Source organism: Manacus candei, unplaced genomic scaffold, assembly GCF_025592945.1.
Source record: "Manacus candei isolate 608988 ecotype Guabito, Panama unplaced genomic scaffold, ASM2559294v1 h1tg000081l, whole genome shotgun sequence".
Classification (NCBI taxonomy): domain Eukaryota; kingdom Metazoa; phylum Chordata; class Aves; order Passeriformes; family Pipridae; genus Manacus; species Manacus candei.
Window position 1 is genome coordinate 7,082,588 of NW_026138129.1, and position 26,909 is coordinate 7,109,496.

The following is a 26,909-nucleotide window of genomic DNA, read 5'->3' on the forward strand; positions in this document are numbered from 1 at the left end:
GTTCATGTTAAAGGTCTCAGAGTGCAATAAATTGTCTTTTAGAGGTGCCTTATCTCACTTCATCACCCAAAGAGAAAGCAAAGATGGTTTGCTTGAGGCAGATGCTCTTTTTCAAAACAGTACAAGACAGATGAGGTGAATTTTACCTTGGATACTGTCACTGCCCCCATATTATATGCTGGTAAAAGAGAAGGCCTAGAAGTCTTATAGTTTAATAGTCATACTTCAGATATTGAAACATGAAAAAGTGTTCTTGAAGGATACCTGCCTGTCTAACACTATAATGAAACCAGAAGTGTCATGTGGATGGAAACATAATGAGAACTCTAATCTGTGAAGTAAACCTCCAAGGTTATCCTGTAATCCTAAATGCTTTTCTCTCAACCTCAAAGCACTTTATCCATGGGTAAATATCATCGTCTCACCTCAGATAATAATGAGATAAGGATCTCACAGGAGGACAGCACACAACTGGGGAAACTCCACTTACAAGTTCTAGCCAGCTTTCTAAGTTGTGTCTCTGTGTAGGTGTTGTACCACAAACAACTGAGTGAGAAGACAGTAGCTACACAAACATCTTCTGAGATAGCCCATTTACCTCACTGAAAGGGATTTAACCACCTTATCTTAGTTCAGATGAAAGGGACGTGTGATTTTTGTGGACCTTTCAAGAATGGAAGTGTCCCATTTGAGTATTTGTAGAGGGGTGTATGTGATTAACCTGATCATACATATGAAACCTGTGTAGGACAGGTTGTGCCAGATACTTGCACAATAAGACACCAGGCCATGTGATGCATTCTAATTGGACAAGGTGTTGAAAATAATAAATTATATCTCCTCAATACCATACAAATTATTCAAACCTGAAATAATAAAGACCTGTGCTGATTAGTGACAGCCTGCCCACATCAGTAGTGGCTTCATTTCCCTCAGCTTGGAGAGATGAATTTTCACATGAATTGCCTCTTCCTGGGAGGCAGATTTTATAAAATTGATCTACGGGAAGATGACCACATCAAGCCCATTTGACACATCTGTACTTGCTACTAACATGTTGAATTTGATGTTTGTCAGAGGAGGATGTCATGTTGACCCTAGGGTTTTTTGAGGGGTGTTCAGTGTTTAGTATATGGCTTTGATCTGAATTTTCTGTGTGGGCATGCTATGAGACAGGAAAGCTTATCCCTTTGGGGACACTGTTTTTGTGTACCTCTCATGCTGTGTGGAAGATGTGGGGTAAACCTTTTACAAAACTTCTTTTATTGTGAGAGTAGTTTGCCAAACACGAAACTTGATACAGATGTGCATTGGTTTCTCATATTCACAAAGAGATTTGGGGAACAAAAGGAAAGATTTGTTCAAAACTAGCCATCCAGACTTTCAGGAGCTGGCTGGATCATGGTCACTCTCAGTAGCTCCCTCACCCAGCACTGCTGCCTGCACACCCTGCAGCTTAACACTACCGGGGTCTAAAGTTTTAAAAATAACACATCTGGATGGTTGTTTAATTTGCCAGAGTTTAGAGATTCCAGACAGACTGGGAGAGGCGATGTTTGCTTTAACCTGGTTTGGTTTCCCTTTTCTGTGGTACCCAATTGGAAGAGAGAGCCCAGCAGGCTCCACTGTACACCACACTGAAAACAGATTAACCTTGGTGGTCTGTGGTAGGAAAGAATCCTGTTTGTGTGGACAAGCAATGTATGTTCAGTCTTGCCTTGAGTCTTACTAACCCTGCTGCCCAGTCTGGTCAAAGTCAGTGCAAAATTAGTCACTGCCCTCAGTCCAGCAAGTTGTTTAACACATATTTGTCTAGTGGGTGATGTGCTGTAACACAGATGAGCAGCCATAGGGCCTGGAGGGAGGCAGAAGGGATTAAATGGGCCTGGAGGCGGAATTGTGTCACTGTGAGTCATTGTCCCTCCAGAAGGTGTTTGGGCCAATACTACCTTCCTCTGTGGCTGACAACACTGTTCCTGTTAATTGGACAAAGCTACAAAAAAGACTGCACATGTGAACCTGCTCTGAGCATTATATATGCCCTACCATATATGGCTTTTGTTTGATTGGTTCTGACACAGAGAGAAAAATCTTCACTGTAGCAAAAACCTCTGAGATTTATGTGAATAACAGCAAGGATACTGATATGGCCTGAAAAGCTATCCATAAGCAATAGAAAGCAAAGTCATATTTGTTCAAGCTTTGCCTCACAATTGCTCTGTTTTTTTGACCTTACTGGAGTTCCTTCTATAAATTGAAACAGTTCGTCAGGTTTCTAAGTCATGCCATATTCAGCAAATAATGCAAAGCAGGGAATGAGGTGTTGTAGCTCTCTTCTCTGAATAATAATTTTCACTTCTCTTTGCCCTTTCCAAGATTTCCATCTTTTAAACTTACAGCCTTGCTGTAAGCTGTGGTGCTAGCGTAACTTTGCAGATTTTCAGTATGCCTTCAGTAAATTGGCAACAGCATCTTTAAGCGATATTATTCATTTTAAACAAAAATCTCCCCAGAACTGCAGGTGCTTCTCTACAAACAGATTGACTTCTGCTTTTGCTAGAAGAATCATCAATGTAGCAAATATGCAGTAAATGTGTTCTTTAGCAGTTACTATTACTTCTCTGACCCCATACCATGTTGATCTGGGGATGTATTGTATATACAATCCCTATTATTTCCAAGTGATGGCAACACCCCAAGGATGTTTACTCAGATAGGGGACTGAGCAAGGTTTTCTCATAATTGTAAACAGAGCTTTTAAACAATGTAACCCAACTTTTAGCCTGTTCCCATTTTTGAGTATTCAAGTGTACATGACAGACTGATGAGCTCTGCATGTTTGCCAGGAAATCCAGGTTAAACCCAGTCCCCTGAACTCAGGCTTCTGCATCCTGACTCTCATCCTGTTTTTAGAAGAACTGGGGGGATGTTTCAGAGGGGAAGTTGTGTGTTTTCCCTCTTGGGAAATAGATCTGTTTGCTATCACTGTTTGCTCCATCAGCCTCTGGGCCAGTTTCAGATGTAATGTATCAGAGAACTGCCAGGAAAGAGAAAGAAGTGGTGAGAGACCCAACAGCACTGCATAGAGATAGGATGAGGTACTGACACTCCTGTATACTATTTTTTTTCTTTGCAATTGCTAGAAAAAGGAAGGATGAAAACAATGAATGAGGTAACAGCTGTATCATGTATCTGATGTTTCACAGTCATTCCCACTACCTTTGCATGACAGCGGGTGTTATGAATTGTTGCCTCCTATGTGAATCACCTGCTGTTTCTTGAACTGTACCACTCAAGCACACTCCTGACCAAGTAAGAGAAATGGTCACACTTCACATCAAGTGCCACAATTCATCCTGCTGTACTCCTCAGCCTGTGGCTCAGTACAGTTCAATTGTTCTTGACCCTGTGATACTCAGGACCTAAATCCAAGACTCTGCCAGAGCAGGAAACTGGCCAGAAACAGACTTGTCGGGGAGAAGAAGAAAAGCAAGCACATGTGGGGTACAGGCAGTACAGGGCAACATTACTCAGGGTCTTTGCATTCCCCCAGTGTGTGGGAGCTGCTGTGCCTCTGGCAGCTGTGTCCTTAACTCTCTGCTTCAGCTGCTCCCGAGAGCGAATGTCTTTGTCATCCTCTCTATGTGTACAGGATGTATTGAACCACTCACCATGGAATTTGTACAGTCTGACCAGATCTCTGATGGCTTGTTGGGAATGTCACAGCAGGAGTCACACAGTAGGCTCCTCGGGCATTGTGACTTTCTCAGAGGTTGTGAGCAGGCAAACAGTAAGGCCACAACACAAGTGACTGCTATCTGCAGGAGAGGTGATTGACTGAATCTGTTTTTACAGATTTTCTGCAAAGAATGTGCCATAGTACAGCCATTCAGTGTCCCGTGGTATAAACTGGAACTCTGTATTAGTCTAAGGCTGGGAGAGTGCTTGCATTTCAGTGTTCCCATCTTCCACAATGATTTTTAGTGAAAGCTGCAAAAAGGTTCATGCAAGTCTCAATTGTGCCCCCTTTGGTACACTAATTTACTGGCCTTTGCCATCAGTTTTTAACACTTGATTCCCTAATCCTCTTTCCCTGCAGCATCCAAGCTGCAGGTCAAGATTTGAATGCAGGAGGTTATTAAATCATCCTATGGCTGGGGGGGGCTTAAGTTCTATCACTTAGATTCTGACAACTTCTCAAGGTGCCCAGATTACCTTTGGCAGGTATTTGTAAGCTCATCTGCAAAGAAAGAGGAGTGCAAGTCTGACAGAGGATGTGAGGCAGAGAGGGTAGAAACAGAGAAGAACAAAGCAGAAAACAAACAAATCCCCCAAAGAGAAAATGCTAAAGGCTGCACTTAATTGCTAACAGAATAAATTGTTCCTCTCAAACAGTTTAAAAATGGAAAAGAATATTGGAAGGAAAAGAAGTAAGATCTTTCTGTACTTGAGATGTTTCATTTAAGATACATTTTTTTATATACCCTTTGCTTGCAGGAATTGAAAAAAATCAGTGAATGTGTATGGCCCTGTTTTCACTTGTTTGAGGCCTGATTTAGTCAAAGCCAAATTATTCATGCTGCCTTTAAACAGCCTCCTCAAGAGAAGTAGGGCAGGAAACTCCCACAATAACCCACACAATAGGAGCAAGAGGCCAGCCAAATGATGCCTGGGACACGTGAGGAGGGAAACCAGTGTGCCTTTGAGCAGCTGGAAGAAGATTTCAATCCTGTTAATTTTGTATGGGGAGGTATGAAGGGTGCCTTTCACACCAAAGTCAGACTTGTCACAGCTAGTTGAGATGGCACACAATGAGCAATGCACGGAGAACAGGGATGCGTTGCCTGCAGTACATCAGGCCCTGCTCTTTGCTGTCAAAGAGTTTTTAGCTGGCAATTATCTGCCTCCTGGCTGGGACCAACCAGTCAGTTATTACATACGTGACATACCCCCACCTGCCTGCTGCCAGTCCCCGGACCAAGCCTGTGGGACCAACGTGGTGACTTCCATGCTGGTGATGCTGTGAAATACACATACACATGCAGGGCCCACAAGCAGCTCAGTGTTTGTTTCCACTGAGAAAGTTTTGACCTGCTTAAAGTGCCATTGCTATGGAAACCTAATGAGAAGATAATTGAATGAAACGTCTTTGCTTTCCATCCCTTTCTCACACTGATGCCAGCAAGGTCAGAACCTTGCAGGCCTCCTTTCTCTTCAGGTTCATGCAAATTTGATAAAAATACCAAAGGCCCGTTTTCTTCCCTGTGCCAGCTCCAGTTAGATAAATTATCTTGTATTCAGTCAGGAGCAGTTACAAGTGTGTCAGTTTTTCATACTAATTATGTAACTGGGCCATTTCTAATGCACGCGGATAACCAAATGGCTTTGCAGCAGAGCCAGCATGGGCTTTTGCACTGGTTTATTCACCACTATGAATGTGCATAATATTTGTATACTGAAAATCCCATCTAAACCATTTTCCTCAGTGGGCTATAAATAGTCCTTGGGAAGGAATGAGAGGGGCACTATCAGTTTATTGAAGATCATAACAGTAGTGGTTTCATTATCATATGGTGCTGTGCATCTGTGGATTTTAAAGTCCATAAATGAGACGTGGCCATTTGTTAAAGAACATATACATTTAAAATACTTAGTGTTGAAACAAACCCCCATCATTCTCAGTTCCCGTGTTTGTTCTGTTTCAAGAATGATGAGCTTTTAAAAATCAACAGGCACATTCATGAAAGCAGCACATGGTGTCATTTGTTTCTCTTTCTAGTTCTGTGGAGTACCAGCACATTCTTGGGGTACGTGTGGCTGTGTCTCTTGTAAAATCAACTGCTCTCTATGCAAAATAAGCCCTGGTGTTATTCTGTCTGAGACTAGAATTAGTCCTTTCCCTGGACTAATTCTAGAGCTTTCCCTGCTCTAGCCTAGCAGCTCAATGCAGCCTAGTTAAAACCTGTCTTAATAATCAGATAGGCTCAGTTGGCTTGTGATGCAAACGTGTGCATTCGTTCTTCCTTTCACTCCAAATTTTGGAGACCACCTTCAGGTTTCAAGGGGATTCCTTAAGTACAACAGCGTCATCACCACTGCAGCACTTTTATGGAAAGACAGATTCAAAGATCTTTTGGATGCCGGGCTTTGACGTTGTTCATACAAAGCTCACAGGCTTCAAAAGAACAACGAGAAGTGTCCTCCAGAGGCAATCCTCAGGCTGATATCTTTGTATCTAGGATGTCTGGTCAGGCCTCTTATCTTTCAAGCAGCCTCTTATAAAAGCAGTTAATTAAGTTTTTAAAGTTGTCCTCCCTTTCTCTGCCTGCTGTTGGAAGTTTGTCCAAATAGTTAGGAAATGCTAGCTCCTCTTTTCTATTTTTTTCCAGCTTATGTCTGTTTGTTCCTGTACCTAATTTATTAATAGGCAGTAAGTTAATCTTCTTACAGCTTTCCAATTTGACAGGCAAAACTTTTCTTTCTCTTATAAGAAAAACTGTCCAGTTCCCTGGCCATTCTAACAGGTTTTCTCTTTACAACTTCTGGTTTGAATTCATCTTTCTTGAGCATAAATAATGGTGGTTGTATGGTCATTCTCATATATATTCATTCTTTGTACTGCCATTGGAATTTCCCATCCTTATACCTTTTAGGATTAATGTGTAGGTTTTTTCTCAATCATCCTTTTCCCACTGGTATCCCCCGGTACTCTGTCATTTGCAGACCTCAAGCATTTGAAAGACTGACTTTTGTGTCCATTCTATTTTGTGCACTTGCACATTTCAGTGTTGAATGTAAACTCATTTCTGTTAAGCCATACTTTCTAATCAAGAAGTTCCTGGTCCAGGTTCTCCACTCCAGCTGTTGCTACTAATTTTGTGTCACTGACCTCTGAGTGGCCTGATGTAATTTACTAAACTCTGCTCAAACTCATCAACTCTCTAGGGCAGTAATATTTGCTTACTCTCAAAAGTAGCTCCATTTTTAGATTATATATTGTGCCTTCTGTTTTGTGGTGGTTTGGGAGGGGCTTTTTTGGTTTGGGTTTTTTTTTTCTCACATATATTTGTTTCAGCATTTTGGCTCCAAGAGGCACCAAGTATCAGCATAGAGATGGTTTTGAATTTGTGAACTTAATGGATTAAAATTTTGACCCCTTCTGCTGGCCACATTCAGAGATTATGTGTTGATAAGAAAATCAACATTTTCTTTCCCTCTGGCCATAAATCTTTTTTTCTTCCTTGTTGTGTGAACGTATACCCATACATTTCTTCTGTTGTATGCTGTGACAGAGTACATTTCATGTGAAAGCTTGCTAATGAAGTTGTACATCAGACCACAACAAAAATGAAGGCCTCCATGGTGGAGTGATGGCATTTGGCTCCTTTTCAGACACACAGTGCTGAAACTTCTGCCAAGTGTCACTGCATCATTAACTTTCAGTACAAGTTATCAGTCTATGAATGGAAGAACACAAATCTCTTTCAGTGCACGTTCAAGGAAGCGCTGCAGATTTAACAGAGTAAGGGAGTGTAATTTGCAAATCAAACATATAGCAGCTCCTAGGTACTCTGAAATTTTCACCAGACATCTAGGAAGTAAAACGCTTGATTGATTTCACTGAGGATTTTTAAGCATCAGAGCTGTCTAGTGGAACTAAAGCCAGTGCCCTATCAGACACTATGTGGTAAGTTTTGTTGGCATTTCCATCTCTTCAGACCAGCTGTTAGCATTTTCAAGGTCAGCCCAAGCACAGAAGATTTCCTCTTTAAAGAATGCATGAAATGATAATTGGAATTTGCATAGTTCAGCATAGTTCTCAAATCAGCTATAAATGAGAAGGTGGATCCTACTTTCTGTGGATCCTACTCTTCTCCTGACCCACTCTAGTTCAGGCGTGTTAGAACTTTGCTCCTACTGCCTTTCCCGTTCTTTGGAGGCCAGTGTGTGATGAGTTGGTGGTCTCAGGCCAATTCCCAGCGAACAGATGTCCACATCACAAGCAGTGCCGCTACACCTGCTACTTACTTGAATCATTGTTGGCAACTGTGCAAAAGAAGAAAAGGATTAAAATGGATTTGTAGGCCACAGAGCACAAGAGACTGCCTCTCCACTTTGAGGCTGTTTTCACTAGTGAGGCAGAGTTCCGATCATTAACAGATTTCATTTTCTAAGGATGAAGACTTGGTATATTTCATGGATACTAAATTCATTTAAGATAAATAGGTGAGGTCTATGCTCATGTGCAAAACATGTAGGGGATTAATTCTATCAGTTCCAACAGAACTTTGCTTTCATAAAAACAAAAGTCTCTGTATACAATTCCACATACTTTTTATCTGATTTACCTTTATGTAGAAAAATACTTGCTAACAACTTTACTTTGAAGTGTCTGGATGAATTCCTGGCCCTGTTCAGAGGCTTTTCTGGAAATCTGTACCCAGAAAGTATGGGGTTTGTATTTTTCTCCTGCATTTTTTGTTCAGGCCTCTTAAAATCTAGCCATTTGATGGCATATTATTAACTTTTCTCCTTCAAGGGTAAACTTCATCAACAAGGAGAACACTGAATGTCTCCCTCCTCCTGGTACATAAAAAATTTGAAGTTTGTTTGACTCAATTAGTTTGCAGTTTGTGCTGGATTAGATTTCTGATCAGTCTGAGTTCGAAAGAGATTGCATTTCAGAGCTTCACCGTGCCAGACCCTCCTTGTCTAGATGAATTACTAAATCAAACTGAAACTTCACACTGTCTTGTTTCCCCTTTAATGATGTCTTTGCGAATTGATGAGTATGTTTTTCATGCTTATAAGACGTTGGCCAGTAATTACTTACGTCTTCTAAACCCTGAACTGGCTTAAACTAAAATTTTCCTTTTAGTGGTTTAGTGAATTGATCAGAAACTCTTCATTGCCCTCTGCTGGGGATCTGAGAGAGCTAAAGGAGCCCGTGCAGGCAGAGTGTGTGGACAGCAACAAGCGCATGGCATGTGTGTATTATTATATGGCTCGTTCAAAGAACAATTTGGCTTGAAGTCTGCTTGGTACACTGGGGTATGCGTGTTTCCATTCTGCATGGCCACAGTAGAGCCACCGCACAGTAGAGCATTGTCACATCGCGGGGCCGAGCTCTCAGCAAAAACACTGCAGTAATGCTTTGCACTTGGAGCCTCCAGCAAAGCCGTTGGTGCTGGCAGGGCAGGAGTCATTTCACTGGCTTGGTGCTGTATGGTTAAATAGAAAGGCTTCAAAGAATAACACAAGGTTTGGTAATTTCTATTAGCTCCATTTATACAGACAGAAAAAAAAGCCAATGAACCAGGGTGATGCTGTCTCATCAGAGATCCCACAATGAATTGTTGGCACTGAGTTGGAATCCATTATGGAAAACTGGTTCAATGAATATAAAGACCTAGAACAAAAGATTTATTTACTATTTTAGTGGGTTGTTTGTAAAGTCCATGTTCTGTTAAAATAAGTCTCTCCAGCTAGCTTTTGAGGAAGGGAGCATACACTGATGGGAAAGCACACAAAAGGGACTCAGGAGCAAGAAGCTGTAGTCTTCAGTCATCTGTGGTTGCACTTCATAGGGTCTGGACAAGCTTTCTTAAGCTTGTCTTGAAATCTCTACTACTTTTTCCACACAGTGGCTTCTGAAAGTGTAATGAGCACATATTTATAAAGCTTTATCAGAGAAAAAACAAGTGGGCTGAAAACTGTTACACAGCTAAACAAATGCAGCATCACAGTTCTACAGTTTCTAAGGCAGCAAAATTGCTGTTTTGCAAATGGAAGGGGTGAAGCTATGTGAATAATTGTTTTTCTTAGGGATCCCTGGACTCTTTTACCTTAACCATAGATTTTTGTCAGTATATATTTTTCTATGCGGGTCACAAAAGTCATGTTTAAGAGGGGAACTCAGTTGCTGTGGTCAGACCAGTGCGTTCAGGTTTTGTTTCCAACTTGCTGCACTGGGAAGAAAAGGGAAGAGAAAACAGCTCATGATGTATTGTTTGGAAACTATAATTTACTGTAACCAGACAGCTCCCATGAAATGTGAGAAACCTGCATCAATAAGTCCATTTCTCTTTTTTGTCCTAGGCTCTCCATTCATAAATCAAGCTCGGAAGAAGGCTCTGTAGGTCAGTATATTTCATTTTATTTGATACTCCTGTGGAATTCTTAAACAGCTTTTGAGTTTTGCTTGTGCTGGGATGTGAAGAGCTGAGTAAACACAATGCTGGCAGAAGTCAGCAGCATGTGTGTGTGTGTGTGTGTGGAGAGCGAGTCTCAGCAGCTTTAAGTTAAATGCTGGGTGTCTCAGTGATCACTGAAATTGCCCAACCAGCATTGTCATGTGATAAATATGCATCTTTTGACTTGTTATATTGAATTTCAAATGTTTGCTTGTTAGATCACTGCTAGCCTGTTTGTTTGTATTCTGGAAACTACCGCCACCAGTGAATAACTGGGATTTTTGTTCTTTTTGTTCATGTCATGCCAGAGTCTCTTCCTTTATTTCTGAAATATTTTGCTCATTGGAGAGGAAAAATTAAACTGGGAGGCTTTTCTTGTTTGTTTCTTTTTAATGATATTCTAGGGATATGTCCACACAGTCTAAACTTAACCAGTATTTCAGAGTCAGCAAACCAAGCTCTAGATCATCTAGGGTGAAATCTTAAATACAATAGTCACATGCTGAAACTGAGTGGCACAGTATAAAATGCATTCCTTTGAATTTTTCAAAATACATTCCTTTGAATTTTCAAATGCTCTTTATCAGTAGCATTTCTGCCAGATCAGGCACACTATGTTCACTTGCAAGTGGCATAAACTTTATAGCACGCACCCTGGTTAATTCAATGGAACACAGTTATATATGCCCTACCTTGGGCAAGATGCCATTTTTCTTTTTAGAGCAAATGATTATTTCTGGGTCATCAATCCATATGCAGATCTGATATTAGTGGACGTGGAGACCCAGCCCTGTACAGTCCAGGCATACAGAGAAGCAAGAGCCAGATGTTGCTGATAGTCTCATAAAATTTCTCATGCCAAGTAGCAGAATGTGTGTGTCTGTGTGTGTGTGTGTGTGTACATATGTGTGTGCATGTGTGTGTACATTTATATATAAGTAAAGTATTTCTTTTCTCTACAGATATGCACACACATACTAGAAAACTGCTTATCTTAAGTTCTGGCTTAGGCTGCATAACTGTGATTCAGTTAAAGAGAACAGACCAACAAAATACTTCAAAAACACTTCCAGACTTGACATTAGTAACTCCGAAGACATCAAAATGAATGTTAAATATTTTCTGTTTATAATTCTAAATATGTACGTTACTTGCTTATCTCAGTCCTCTGTAGCATTGTCAATTATAAAAGAATGTGTATTTCCCTGAAATGGCTATATCAGCATAGTTCTAGCACAGAATAAATCAAGAAAACCAGAAAATCTGAGATTTTTTTATTCTTGCTTCTGTTTTAAAAATACAACTTAATGCTTGAAAGCTTCTCTAGCCTTTACTAATTAATGTTTCTTTCTAAAATTCTTTTTCCCTTTCCCCTCAACCTCCCTCCCCACTTTCCTTTTAGGGAAAGCAGACTGGAAAAAGAAAAATAAGTTTTTTTGGCAGAATTTCCGAAAGAACCAGAAAGGACTAATGAGGCAGACTTCAAAAGGTAAAGCTTTTTCAAGGGTGCACATCCTATCCATATAAAATAAAAAGAGCCAGCATCACAAAGGAGTAAAATGCATTTGTAATATTGTGGCGGTTGGGGGTCTGTGGCTCTGGAAGTGTCACAGATTTGGTTCATCATGACAGTGTTCAGAATGACAAGTCATATTCTTGAGACTGTAGACATGAGGCTGGGATGCCTTTAGCCTTGACTGTCAGTGATGGCACAGACACAAAGTGATGCAGTTAATATCTATTTATAAGTCATATTTGTAAATAAACAAGATGTTCTTTTTTTTTTTTTTTTTTCTGGTCCTGGCTTGATAAGAGAAATACTGATCTTTTTTAATTAGAAAGGTATTTCTTCTTTCTTTGGTATTTGAGCTGTTTGTTTTAGGCTTGAATCTGGCCTGCCATTGTTGGAGAAGACGCTTATAAGAAGGAGTAGTAAAAGCACCTCTGGTGACTAGTGCAGATACAGGATTCTACTTAAACTGTCAGGTGTCTTTCTCTAGTTCTTCTCCAAAAGATGCAGCTGTGCATTGCATTAAGTATTTCTGTTCACATAGAAAATGTCTATCTGTGAGATTCTTATGTTGCAAACAGGCGCTTCTCCACATCTCTGTGTCTGTGTTCAGATGGATTGTGAAAGATGGCAAAGGCCCAAAAGAGATACACTTTCAGTTAAAAGTGGGTCCTGGCTTTGAAAGCAAGTTCTAATTGTCTGTGCTGACATGCCATGCACACGCCAAAAGGAGAGGTCCTGTAGTTGGGAACCCCAGTACATCCCACACCATGTACCAGCTTAGTGGCCAATTAGATAATCTGGATAGATCAGAAGACATGGCCAGTCCACAGCAGAGAGCTGCAAGGGCCCAGTATGCCATTCCTGAAAAGGCTTCCCATCTGCTCTGGCAGCTGACTACAGTATTCCTCAGGGCTGAGTGCAGGACTTTTCTGACATTAGCACTTTCTCTTTTGATTCTTGTCTTTCAGGGTCAATAATCGTATGATGAGGGTCACATTTTATTTCTCTTTGTCATGCTCGCTTGCTTTCAGTGTCAAAGTAGACTTAGTTTTTTTGGTCCCAAATTACTTCCTTTTATTGCTCAGTTACGTCGAAATCATTCCTTCTTTGAAATCATACTAGGAACCTGCTCTGATGGGGGTCTGTTTCTGGTCAGCCAGATCCACATGGCAGCCAGATTTCAGAGCACTGGGTAAAATCCAGTTTCAATGTACCCTGCTCTGTGCATGAACTCCTACACGTGCTCAATATATTTGTGCTTTTTCCTGCAGGAGAGGATGTAGGGTATGTGGCCAGTGAGATCACAATGAGTGATGAGGAACGGATCCAGCTGATGATGATGGTCAAAGAGAAGATGATCACCATCGAGGAAGCACTTGCTAGGGTATGATATGTACATACTTGAATCTCCTTGAGAAACTTGCTTTAGGATGTAGGATATATCAATTTGTAGTTTTACTTTGTTCAGAAAACATAGGAGAAGGTGAAGAAAGGCTGCCTATTTGCCCCATTGTACTAGGTAACATAAATTAGATAGCAATTCCTTTGTTTGTTGGGAAAAAATAGATATCCAATGTATGATATATTAATAGAGTCCTAAAAGCATTTGATTCTCTCCATTGACAATAAAGGGTGCTAATCAGAGAAAAGCTCAAGTGTAGACATTTTCATTGCAGCTGTCTAAAGTAACGGAGAGGTATCTCACTTGAAGTCTTTCTTGATCAAGTACATTCATAGGTTTGTGTAAGTACTAATAGGAATGCTTCAGGTTTTGCTGAGTTTCAGTGCAACTTTTGAACTTGTACCCTTGTGTAAAACACTGTGATAGAACACAGGGTATTCCTTATGGTTTCCATTAGAGAAAATGTGATTTAGATCGGTTGGCAGTCAGATAAATATTTTTACTGACATACTACATCTTGAAATAGATTAGCCTAGAATATAAAATTATGTTATTGGCTGAAGAAACTATTGCTTTGCTGGAAATTATATAATGAAAAAATGCAAAATTTTTAAATTATCGAGTGGCATTATTGGAAATTCTTTTACTTCTCTGCTCTTAAAATTTTGGGGGGAGAGGGCTGTACTTAATCTGATGGTTTGTATGTGGACTGTTACTGTTTCCCTCTAGTGGTCTGAGCTACTAACAACAACTTTTTTTTTTTTTAATACCAGTTCTTGAGGGTCATTTCAACACTTTAACTCCAGTAGGATTGGTGTTTTGTTTGAAGTCTTTTATTGGGAAACAGGGAAGATGAGGGGATTTTTTGGTTGGTTGGTTGGGGGTTTTTTAAATTATAAAGGATAGTTCCTAGTCTTTACTGCAGATCATTTTCTTTATGAAGGAAATTGGCAGATCATTGTGATTTAGTCTGTTCACTGTAAACTGTGCCTCTGAGATGGGGATGTGTAATTTATGTTTTACTAATGACAGTTAATCAAATTTCAGTATTCACAGATCTTTTCCTTCTAAGAAAAAAAAAACACACTGATTTTTAAAACTTCTGATTCTAGGACAATTTATTTTGAATAAGTGAGACCAGCAGTGCAAAAGTTCAGATTTTCCCAGTTGCACAGTGGTGCAGGGGTAAAAATAAAATTACATTAACTCTTGCTATTTAATGAAGATTGATATCTTCATTGATATCTCTCTGTCTTTTCAAATTTCAGCTGAAGGAGTATGAAGCCCAGCACAGGCAATCAAGTAATGTAGATCCTACAGAATGGCCTGATGGTTCTTACTCAACATTTGATGGCTCTTCCAATTGTAATGTAAGTACCTGTCATTCTGATATAGCTCCCCAGTATCATTTAATATTTAAATTCTTTCACTGAAGCACAGAAATATCCTGATTTACCTGGTGATTTCCTTAATAGCAAATGTATCACTGACCTAGTGATGCTATGTTCTGTCTGCAGAAAATCTTCAACATGCATTTTAAATCTTCAAACTCTGTTGTCATGGACTTCAACAGTCTTATCAGTCTTATTGTATAATCTCTCTCTTTTCTTTTTTTTTTTAATCTGGCTCTTTGTCACTGAGCTTTTGAAGCACAAGACAAAAATCCCCTTGTTACAAAATGCACAGAGAAGGGGGTTTAGGTTGTTTAGAGCAAAGTTTCACTTTACTGATTCACAAGTAGAATTTTCCAGGCTTTTCTTGCCATTGTTGATACATTCTGTATGAGGGTCTGACTAAGTCCTAGTTGCCTGCTGCCTTCAAGCACTTCTATCTCTGCATTTGGAAAGTCACAGCCCAGAATTTGCAGCTTTTGCCAGACCCATAAGAAGTAAGGCAGCTTTCCTCCCTTTTCTTTTTACTTCTGAGCTGTGTAGCTTCTCTATGGGCACCAGGCAGTCTCTGTGTCATGCCATACTGAATTAATTAATTTTTCCTTCCAGATATCTTCATTGTCACTGAGTAGTTTATTCCACTTCATTTCTCTAATTGAAAGTTCACAGATAAATCTTAGAGAAGAGCACAGATAAATCTTAGAGAAGAACATTCAGCTGTCAAATTCAAGCTCCATGTAACCCATATAATTGAATCATAAGCTTTTGAGACCATTGATTGATTTATTTATTTTATTGTCAATGGAATTTCCTGCTTACTGCAGCCGACTGTTGGCTTCTCCTTCCTAAAAGAAAAAAGGAGTGCTATATCATTTTATGAGATGTTTAACATATTTGGTGGTAGAGAAAGATTTTCTTGTTTATATTCAAGAAAGTACACCCATCTCTAGTTAGATTGGAGCAGAGGGGAATCGATGTTGCCTTATACTATGTTCTGATATATCAAAAATATGCAGAGTGGAGAAGGAAGGATCCTGACTCTTCTGGACTGATTGTTTAGCCAGCTGAAAGTTGTCTTGATCTTTTCCTCATTAGTATTTATAGCCTGAACTTTCCCTTCTTGAGACCCTTGCCCAAGGTACTTATAGAATAAAATCCTCACACTTTAATTTACCATGGTCAAATCTCAGAAGGATACTGAATTTCCCTCTTAAATCTTCTGATAGTGGTTTATACTTGTGTTGAAGTTACTGAAAGCTGTGTATATCTCTGAGGACCAAACATGATTCAGTATGTCCTCCTTAATGGAATGAGAATCTTTGCGCTTTGAACCAAGAGCTCTTTTGCCTCTCTCTGCTCTTCTGGTAGGATTTGAACCATCTTACCATCTTCCTGTTAACTTCAATGGGGAATCTCTATTCAGTCTTTGTAGATACCTTTCAAGATTTTTGCCCTTGCTCCTGATTTTTGTCATGGTTGCCCTTAACAGAAGCTGTGAAACTGCTTGCCTTCAAGAGAAAAGCAGATCATCTGCAGAAATGAGACTTCATGTTAGAGCAAAATTCAGCCTGACTTCTTTTTTTCTGGACAAGAGTGAAAGTAGGGTTAACTGGAGTGAAAGACTTTGGGCTGTAATTTACACACAAGAGGGAAAAACAAACGAAAGTGTCAGATATGTCTAGAAATAGGGTGTGTGTTCATGCAGACTTTTTTGCCTAATGACATCTCTATTAATCTGAAATTACCAGCTTTTGAGACAAGCAAAGATGATTCTGTTTTCAAGCCCTTTCTTTGCCAAATGGTTTGAGTTTCAGTGCCATTTTTGTGGTTTGTACTCCATGAATTCAGAATCTCAGAATTACCCCACTCGTTTTATATAGGCCATGAAGCAAAGATGGTTTTCCATATATTAAAAGCATACTGTTAGGTAGCCTGCTGCCTTATAACCTCAAAAGGCAATTGGAAATACAAGTCACTGAAATGAACATTTCTTGTTTGAATTCAAAGTTCTTGGGCAATGGGTCTTCTGGTTCTGTTTGCCTTTTTTTTTTTTAAATTTCTTTTCTGTCGCATGGCCAAATTGTTACCTGGCAGTTTTTAATGGAACAATGTGATCATAGTTGATAATTTTGTAAACAAAACAAAAACAAGTTAGAATCTAAGCAATGAGAGAATCAAAAAATGAAAGCAGATTGTCTGGAGTGTTTCAAGGTTTTAAGTATTCCTTTGCTTTCAAGTCAGCTCTGCCCACAGCATAAGAACAGCCCCCTACAAAATAGTATCTGAAGGGTATATATCATTAGTTTTCCTTTTTAGGAAAAAACACTTTTAAAAGAAAACTTTTGTAGCTATTATGTGTTTATAACTAACATAACTCATGTTGATTTAAAGATTTTCATTTTAAAGATTGATTTGAGGATTCTCTTTTCCAGGTTCTCCTCTTTTAAATTACTGTATCAGGAGATGGAAACTTGTGTTTCATATCCTTAACAACACTGAACCCTAATGATGAAACACAAAGGGTTCAGAAGTAAAAGGGTCATCATCTCAGTATCCCAAGGGAGGCAGCCCCATGTCATTGCTGTGCTGTTAATTGTGTGTCGTGTTTGTTTGTTCTTAAGAAACAAACAAACAAATAAAGGTCTTGCCAAGTCAGTAGGTGACTCGGTTCTTTGCCACTTTAGAGCAGTTTGTAGCTTTCAGTCTCACGACTGCGGTCCCCTTGTTTCGCAACAAAGTATGTGTGTTATTTATTTGCTAATGTGGGAATGCAGTTGAAACTGTTTTTCTTTTTAGTCAGAAGTATCAAAGGTCTAAAATGCCTCATCATTTTCTTAAAAATTATTTCTGAATATTTATGTTTCATCTCTGTTGGAATGAAGGCTGTTCACAGTAAAACTAGACAGGCTTTCATTGCCTCGTGCCAAGCATTGGGATGTAAAGCAGGTGCAGATTACAAATGGATCCCTTTCTGGATTTTAGATAAGGCCCTATTTGTCCTCAGGAGTCAGAAAGTCCAGGGAAAGAGAGGATTTCAAAATTGTATCGCATTCTTTCTTTACACTGAGGTGCCTTTTATGCTTCTTAAAGATAGAAGCACATTTGATGACTTTTGGGGGCTGAAATTCTCAGTTCATCTAAAATAGGACTGCTTCATCCCCAGAACCCTGCTGGTATGGCTCCAGCCCAGCTTGAAGGACCAGCATTAGGAGAAGTCAGTATAAATCCTTTCCTGTGCCCTCTGCTAAAAGACTAATTGTACCCATTGCTATATTTCATGTGGGAGTGGGGGAAAGGAGAGAAGCAGGAGGGAGGTTGTGATAGAAGTGTGTATCATACATGTGCTGCCACTGACACAAACCACTAATTAACTTCACTGACAGTTTCTGTAGAAGCAAGTTGAATGAAGTTGTAATTATCTCTGGACTAAACTGGTTAGTTGGTCTCATCTGGCTTCTGGTTTTTGGTTTTGATCAGCAGATAATGCTCAGCTATCCAGAGCTCATTAAGGCGAGCTTCCATGTAGCATAGCTGGCCTTCACCTGAAAGGTGCCACAGTGAGCTGTGCTGTGCTTGTCTGACACCACCTCACCTACTGGATGTGCCACGAGCAGCCTCAGGAGAGAGGCCATAAAATTTATGAGTGCAGAGAACAAAACCAGCATCTCCCTCCAACAATACAGCCCGCAGTGCTATTTTAGTGTCCCAACACCTCTTTTCCCAGGACTGTTATACTACCAGTAGGAAACTGGCACCTCATTTGTTTTCTCTGAGCAGAGTGGCAGCAGTGCTCCAGACCTGGAAGCGAACTGTGCACATCTGTTATCTGCCGTGAGGCCGATGCTGGGGAAAATTCCCCCTTATGTTACCTCTCTTTTCCATCTTCTATTGATCCATTTTTTAACAGATGATGGTGCAGCAAGTCCACACAGCAACACCTCTAGCTGGACTGAGATGATCATTTGTTGCTCCTGTTCTTGCTATTATTTCCTGAAGACTTTTTTTTTTACCAAGTGGTTAAATGGGGCTAAAAGTTGAAAGGGTGTGCAGAATTGGGTTTATGTCTGCCTCAAGTGTCAAAGACAGAGTAACAGATGATAATGGACTTTGAGTTGTAGTCTTTTCAATCCAAGAGATGCTGAAGCTGTTGAACCAGGATTGTAGCCGTGGTACAATCCTGACTGACAAAATACTAAGTCTGATAGAATTATCTCTGACTCACAGTAGTCATTACTGTTCTGTTTTACGTGAAGAATAAGAAGAAAAGAAATAATTGCAGTATAACTTCCATAGCATGCATTACCTCAGGAGTAAATCTAAGTGTAATTACAGCAAATCCACTTTATTCAGGCTTATACTGTATTTCAGTGGTTTAGTGGTTCATTTGTTAACATTATTACTGCTCATAATTCAGGACTGTTAATGTAAACAGGAAAAACCCCTTCTTTTGGTATAGTCAGTTAAATTTGTTAGAACTAAGTTCAAAGTTGATGCATATTGGGAATCAGCATTGGGTATCAATGGAGACTGGGCTATGATGAGGTTTGTTTTACATGAAACAGTAGTGTTTAGTTTGAAGCAATGTGGATATTTTGGGCATTTTGAAAGTCTAGTGTTACCCCTGTTTTTGCTGTTATCCCAGGACTTACCATTTTTCGTAGACCTTCTTTTCCATGAAAGGCTAAATAGTGGAAGAGGATAGTTTTCTGTTTTCGTTCTTCTTGGAGAGCTTGTTGCCCGCCTCCAGGCCCTGCATATTCTTTCAAGTAACAGAGGGGAGTTGCTGCTGAGCATGGCTGTGAATGAATGCAGAGCTTTCATCTTTGCTCCAAAGAATCTAGTGACCCACTTTCTGTTAAGACTTCCTGAAAGGCACTGATGTGCCTCATTTTATTGGATGGTGTATTTATTATTACTGCACAAATTCCTATAATACTGTCAGTGCTTAGTAACAGTTGTGATGAAGAAAGAGCCTATAGTAAGACATGGCTTCAGAATGCTAGTGCTAAATTCCCACACTGTGTGCCTACCATGGGAACCTGTCCTGGGACGCGTTGGCTGGCCTCCTTCTCCACTGATCACAGGGATGGTGTCCAGCATCTCTTAATGAAAGCTGGTAGCAGAAGAATTACAACATATTTTTTACAGTCTTTCCCCTCTTTCTATCCATGCATAAGAAAGGGATTTCCCATAGGTGTAGTAACCTAAAAACCTCCATGAGAGAAATTCAAATTGTCATTACAGATCCCAGGACACAACAAAAAGTAAGGTCAGTGCTCTGGAGCAATGATAGCAAAGCAAGGGGCCAGCAATGTGTTTATATTTGGTTTTGTAGAACACAAGAAGTGTTTTTACCTATTTAGTCTGAAATTTTCCAAAACGCTTTAGAATTTGCAGAAGAAACTGCTGCAAATTATTTAGGAATAAAACTGTATCACTTCTTTAAGTATTATTTACCATTCAACATCTGCCCGTGTTGTTGACAGGTACAACTTAGCTAAGTGTGCTTCCCTAGTGGGACTAAACACTGTCACCACAGGACTGTACTGAGGAGTTGGCATTAATGGAGCCCAAGTAAACCTCCTGCTTGTTGCCAGCAGGAGTTGCTCCTGTGGTTAGTCTGTCATAAGGTCTCTGAGAAAAAAATCTTCCTTCTGTCATGACTCAGAGAGCTTATGGTAACACTCAGGCAATGGCTGTAATTAAGCATGTTCATAACCACTTCTGTTTTGATTGCATTCAGACAAGCCCTATTGACTTACTTTGCTGCAAAATGTTTGACCATGTATTTGAGGAGGATGGGAGGTGGGGGAGGCAAATTAATTTAATATTCATTCCAACATACTAGTTCACCTTTTTTTATACCATTTTTGCCTTTTGGGAGCTGCCTAATTTTTCTGCTTATTACCTAGAGGGTGGGGAGTGGTGGTACCAGCTTTTTCCTGTTCTCCATACATCAACCAGCAGGAGATGCTATAATCCATAATGTGGTATCCCTGCCCCCATCTTTTCTGACACCAGACCTATTAAGTTGGAACAAAGCCTTGCTCAGTTCAAGAATTAGGAATCTCAAAAGTTGTGTGTTTCACTGCCCTATTTGGCAGACCCAGGCTGAATAATCTTTACTTGTGGTACAATAGAAAATTTTAATTGCGCTCCTGTCATTTACCAGTTGTTCCCCTTCCCTGATGCTGAAGTTTCCTTCCTCACACTTAGGAGGGTAACATTAATACTTTGTTTGAAAATACTGTAAGAATGTAATTTAAGTTACTACACCCTGTACTAAAGGGCTCTCATTCTTTTCCTTTTTTTCTCTCATATGAGTTTTGCTGTATTTCATGTATTGCTCTTTCACCCTTGGTTTTCCAAGATGTCCAGAGGTGGGTTTCCAGCACCGGTGGTGTACTCCATTCATTAATAGTACAGCCTGTGCCAAAGAATAGGGATTCTCCCTGGACCTTCTTAGCCTTGCCAAAACACAAGATTCAGTTGAAAGAGCCTTGTTAAAGACTTTTGTTTCCATGTGTAGAGGAGTCTGCAGGAGAATTAGAAAAGAATGCTATATTGTAACTGATATGAAATAATGTAATCCAGAGCTTCATTCTGCCACATATACCTATGACAAGTGGTACATGAGTATGGTTGTAATGTCATTAAAATTAATTAGTGAGAGAAGCGTTTCACCATGTGGAAATGTGTTTGGCTTGCAGATACAAACATCAGCAATGTACTTCTCAAAATTAAACTAAAACCTGGAAACAGTTAACAGAGAGGAATTTGCCTAAGCAGCTATTCTAGTATCAAGACAGACCTCCTGGGAGAATTCAACTTTCATGCTCTCGTTACTTATGACAAATATTTCCCACTAATTTCAGCAAGCAGTGTCGTCACCAGCTAATGTGTAATATATCTCTCACCAAAGTAGCTGTTGGATGTTCCTTTGATTTTCTTGTAAGTAATCACAGACTGAACCCAGGCATGGTTACCTGGGAGGGGCTGACACTGCACATTTTAGACTTGCACAGCCCTTGCAATTCATGCTCTTGCAAAAGAATACTCATAACCTCTGTTAATTTTCTTAAAATATTTGAAGGGCATTATCTGTAACATCACGATATGATGCAGATTATCACATCTGAGCTTCACACAGTTTTCTGTAAGCAACCTCTGCAAGGATTAGAGGTCTGTGAAACTTTCTTAATGAAACCCAAAACCTACACACTCAAGTTGCAAAGCCCCAAACTTAGATCAGTTTCTCTCATGGCCATGAACTTTTAAGGGAATCTGGGACACATTTCAAGGAAGTTGCTGTCATGTTTCACTTGATGTTGGCTGGTATGTTATTGAAACTGGAGAACACTAGCTGGTTTTATCTGAAGCTTAGAATTTTCCACAGAGCTTTACATCAGAGTTTTGGGGCTGAAGTAATTCAAGGATAAGAACCCAGCTACAACACACTAGTAAATCTAGCTTACATGACCCCTAGGGAGTATAAAAGCTGTGTATGGTCACTAGTACAAAGGTGGAGAAATTGAAAAAGGATATTTGACTGGATGACTCATTAAAATCAACCAGTCACCAAAAGAAATAGATGTTTAGTCGCACTATGGTCTCATGATATGACTGATTTGGAGTGAATTCAGATTAACTGGCTATCGATAGCATGGTCGTGAGAAAGGAGAATCTTTTCTTGGCTTAAAGAGGGTGCTGTTGTGATATGCCTTTGCTACTGCTTTTCACCACTGGATAGCAGTGCTTCTAATTAGTGGTGGTTTTGATCCATGTTTTCTTGTGCTCTGAGAATAAATGTCCAAATTTTGGATTTGTCTGTAGGTTTGGGGTTAGATATGGTTGACTATAAGAGAAGACTAGAGCATCTCAGAGTCTGTTTCTTAGGAAGGAAGATTTGAACCCAGCTTAGGCAGAGAAGTTGAAAGTCATGCTACAGTGCTTCATAAAGCCACAATGTGGCTAATTCTAGATGAGGCTGGGGTTTCTGAATTAAACAGTGTTTGCCTTTCCAGTTCTTAGTGATGTTCTTTTTTATAGCATTGAAACCAAGGGGAAAGGACAAAAAATGTATCGAAGTTCACTAAGTTAAAAAACATTTAAGTAAGGTTTATTTTTCTGTCAAATTAGCCCTTTATAAAGGGAAATTCTCAGGGGGGCTTTTTGTCAAAATAATTAAAAAGTGAAAATAAAAAAAACCTGGTAAAGGGCTTAAGTTATATTTCCTATAGACACAGCCTCCACTCTAGTGGTAGTGTTTGAGGGTCAGTCTTCATCCTGGCTTTGCAGAGATTCTCTGTATTTTTTTCTTTCACTGAAATTCCATAGACAGTAATTAAGGAACTGGAGGCCAACAAGAGGTCAGCAAGCCTTCGTCAGTGAAAACAGGGATTGTTTGCCATGTACAACACTCCCTTTTTTCCTTGTGGTGAATAGAAGATTTGCTTAGAGCTGATGACTTATGCCTTTCTTGCAAGTTATGCAGCTAGCGAGTAACTGGGGGAATCAATCAGTGAGCAGAAAACAGCTAATTGAGTCCAGCATCACGCTTTTTTCTTCCTTACATATTCAGCTCTGGAATCAGAGCCAGTTTGGTGTCTGATAATGTAACTCCAGAGAAGAGGCATTTTGTGTGCAGGATTCAGAGCGAATACAATACTTAAGAAGAAGTGTCTGCTACTAAATTTTAGGGTTACGAAGCTGACAGCAGTTGAGGACTCAGGGGAAAATACTCGAAACTGAGCTTTAGGCCTGTAAATGCCGAAGCTGGTAAGTCACTGAGCATGTGGCATGATGTGGAGAGGATGTGTCTCCTGTTTCAGAGAGGGAAAAAGAGAAAAGGCTTTTGTGGTTATTCTTAGGCACAGCACAGCATGCATAGCTTTTCTCAGTTCTCTTTTTCCTTTCCTTGGGTTTTTAAGTTCTTTTCTGTTCTACTTTCCTGTCTCTGACTTTGTCCAGGCATCTTAAATAAAAAAAAAATTATAGGTTAGAACAGTTGGTTTTTTTGGCAGATGTAAAGCCTGTTAGAAAAAAGAAAGTACACGTGTAGCCACGTCTCCTGAAGGGAACAGTAAAGTCTCTTTGCATTTGCTGTATAGTTTGTAGTTCTGAGGTGAGCTAACCAGGACTGGGGAATGTGATGTGCTAAGCCCGTGAGTCTGAATGAGGCTTTTGCCCCACTTTGCTGAACAAGAATTGTCTAATAATAAAAAAGAATTGCAGTTTGAGCTTAATCAGATGCTAAGAGATTTCCTTGTTTCTTAAATGGAAAGTTTCCTAGAGATTTCAGTTTGAGGCTGAACAATATATTACTGGGCATGAAGTGAATTGTAAAATTTTAACATCTCTCCAAATGGCTTCCCACAGCTCATGTATGGGGTTTTTTATGGAGCTGAAGCAAATTAATCAGTTATAATAGCTTTAACTGGATGTTGTCCTAGCATTTCTTTCACATTTCTGTTGGGTCGTGGCTAGAAAGCTTTGCCTATTTTGTGTTTTTTAAGGGTTGTTGCTATAACCCTGAAGCCTTTCCAAACATAGCCCTGCCGAAAGCTAGCTACTTACTTCTGGTTTACATTTTGCCAATTAATTCAAAGTACTCTAATAAATGTTGGTTTTCTCTGTGTGTGTGTGTGTGTGTGTTTGTGAAGCACTAATTCAAAGAGGGAGGTCAGGATTGTTATTTCAGTGGTGCGTGAAATGGGATGGATGTTAGAAAGCAGCAGAGCAAGGCATGTGCCCTGCCTCCAGAGCAGGCAGCAGCAAAGAGCTGCATGAGAAAAGTGGGAGAAAAAGCAAAGAGGGAGCCAGGAGCAGAACTTAGAGAGCTCCTTGAATGACAAAGTACATGTGCTAGTTTCCTATTTATTCCTAAACGTAAGGCTTTTTACATGAGATGATGCAAAGCGTGGCCTTTGGAAGTGCGCAAGTAGGGAGTTTTCCAAGGTGAATTGATGCTAGAGGTAGCAGAGGGGATTGATTTCTCTTGGATTTGAGAGCATCTTCATAGGTTTGTGGCTGCATTAGTTAACAACGAAGAGCTGGGCGGTGGGGATGGGCCTTGGCCTCTCTGTAGTTTTCCAACCATGTGGTATGTGGTGGCTACAGTCCTCTGCATGCAGTTCTCGGTATTTCCAGATGCTGTTAATTTAGTCCCTGTTTCCCTGCAGTCCTTCGCACATTTGTGCCGCCGAGCTCTCCAAGCTGGCGGGTTTCCGCACCGTGAGAGCATTGCAGATGCAGGGATGCACTTGCTCCAAGCAGCGCGAGGAAAGGCGGCTCCGCCCAGCCAGCCCCGCCAAGGGGGCCCTGCAGGCTTTGCCGGGTCCCCAGCAGCCCGGCCGAGCCCTGCACGCTCTTTCAACCAGCGAGGTTTTTGTGCATCAGTTTTGGCCAGTTTGTTATGGTTTAAGGCTGGGAAGCCAGCTGTCTGCAATCTGATGTAATGTTGCCCTGGAAACCAGAAATGAAACACGTTAGCATTCACCACAGAATTACTACATACAGCATTAGCCAAAGTAATTAAAAGTTGAGCCATATGGGCTTTCGGATGGAAAAATTTGGAGCAGAGGAGATGGAAGTTAAGTTGCTCCTGCTTGCAGTACTGCAAATTCGTTTGTTTTCCCCTTGAGGGCATGGGGAGAGACCTGTCTGGGCTGTGTGCAGGGGGACGGGGAGATGGAGGGGCTCTAGCTGTTTTACCAGTGCGTTAATGATGCCAAGGCTTGGCCTGATGGGACAGCTCTGTGCCAGAGGCTGGGAGGCACTGGCAGAGGGGGTGCAGCATGGACTCCTCCAGTGCCGAGAGCCTCTGGCTGAGCCTTTTGCAGACGCATCATCCCCTCTTTAACAGACCATGTCTACCCTTCTGCAGTGCTGCAGCACACCGAAGTGCTCATGAAGGGAGAAGAGGGCAAGAGGGGTCTGGCAGCTGGCTACATCTAAGCTCTGTGCCAAGGCCTGGCTGCTAAAGCTGTCCAGGAAGCCATTTGCCCAGTCTGCCACGCTTTGGGGACGTTGGGGTGATTTTCCCATCTAAAGTCAGGGACAGCTACCAAAAAAAGCAATTCGGTCCCATGAAAGAGGGGAGGGTGGTGTGGGTCAGGGAAGTCAAAGCATCGAAGTTCAATGATTTCCAAATATGTCAGTTATGGCCAGAATGCTTTACATTAGCCATAAAAGAAAGCATTACTTGAGCTGGAAAATTAAGCTCTGTTTCCCATGTGCCAAAGTGGAAACTTTTGATAATTTCAAAGCCTTTCTTAAAAAAATGTTTCATAAACAGGAAGCAAGTAAAAAGTAACCCTTTTTGAAAATGCTTTTATCTTCAAGGAGTCAGCATTATTTGACAAGAAAGTTTCCTGAGCAGCACCACCGGTGTAGTCACTGACATTTTTAGGCCTTTTTGCATAAACTTACTGGCCATCCTTTTTGTTTGTAGAAAATTTGTCTGTCACATACTACCTGATATGATAGGAAATAGTCTGCTAGAGAGAGAGTGATCTTGTATTTTCATCTACCCATAAAACATGAGCTGTTCTCGCCTATCTGGGCCAAGCACCGGTGATAGGCAGGATCTGTTGCTGCCGGTGGAGGACCCCAGCGTAAAGGACACCAGGAGTCCAGAAGCATCAGGGAAAACCAACTGCCACTTAATTATGATGGGACTTTATGTCTTTTGAAGTATGGTGGGCACTCTCTGTACTACCTGCTGGGGTCTGATGTCAGTACCTTGCACTGAGGCTATTTTGACGCTTGCTTTTGCTGCAGTAGTTGTGAATGCAAATGTCAGACATTGCAAAAGTTTTTGTTGTTGTTGTTGAGTTTTCATAATCCTGAGTTCTTTATCAGATATCAGTGGTGCAAAAGTAGGACTAGATGTTTATTCTTCAACGAAGCCCTTGGTGGGAGGACCAGGTATGAGCCATTCTCTAAGTCTTACAGATCTCACGGTTTCACGAACTTGCAGTAGTCTGCAAACCAAGGGTGTACGAAAAATAATGATGGAAAGCAATGCTTTAGAGTAATTGCATTTAAAATAAACATATCTTGAGTGCAGAATATGCATGATGGTCGCTTGCCAGGATGCACTTAATAGCCCAAGAAGTCTTGACCGAACTTCTTGATTACAGTCAATAATCCATTCATCATCTTATCTAAATATGTCTGTCTTGTTTGATGTGTCACCACGTTGTCCCAGGCATAATTCTTGAATTAATGCTCATCTTGTTGCTTAATTTACTTTGATATTAGCAAGCCTGGTTCTTTACAGCCCTATTTTTCCCAAAGGAGGATTATTAATTACCTAACCAGTTCGTACCCATAATAAATGCATTCATGCAATTCTTGGATGACAGAATGGCTATTTCTAGTGCCATATGTGACCCATTCGGTATCCC

The 26,909-nt window shown here is 40.4% G+C and overlaps 1 protein-coding gene across 5 annotated transcripts in view; it reads left to right on the top strand.

The window, feature by feature from the left end:
- Positions 1 to 26,909, top strand: part of SASH1 (SAM and SH3 domain containing 1) — a 540,193-nt gene that overhangs the window by 479,285 nt on the left and 33,999 nt on the right. For 3 of the 5 annotated variants that reach the window (XM_051811190.1, XM_051811193.1, XM_051811192.1), the window contains exons 5-8: positions 10,099 to 10,139; positions 11,596 to 11,682; positions 12,978 to 13,090; positions 14,377 to 14,478. In XM_051811190.1, the coding sequence (XP_051667150.1) occupies positions 10,099 to 10,139; positions 11,596 to 11,682; positions 12,978 to 13,090; positions 14,377 to 14,478 (343 nt within the window). The remainder of the gene's footprint in view (positions 1 to 10,098; positions 10,140 to 11,595; positions 11,683 to 12,977; positions 13,091 to 14,376; positions 14,479 to 26,909) is intronic. The other 2 variants (XM_051811191.1, XM_051811194.1) reach the window with 1 other exon arrangement.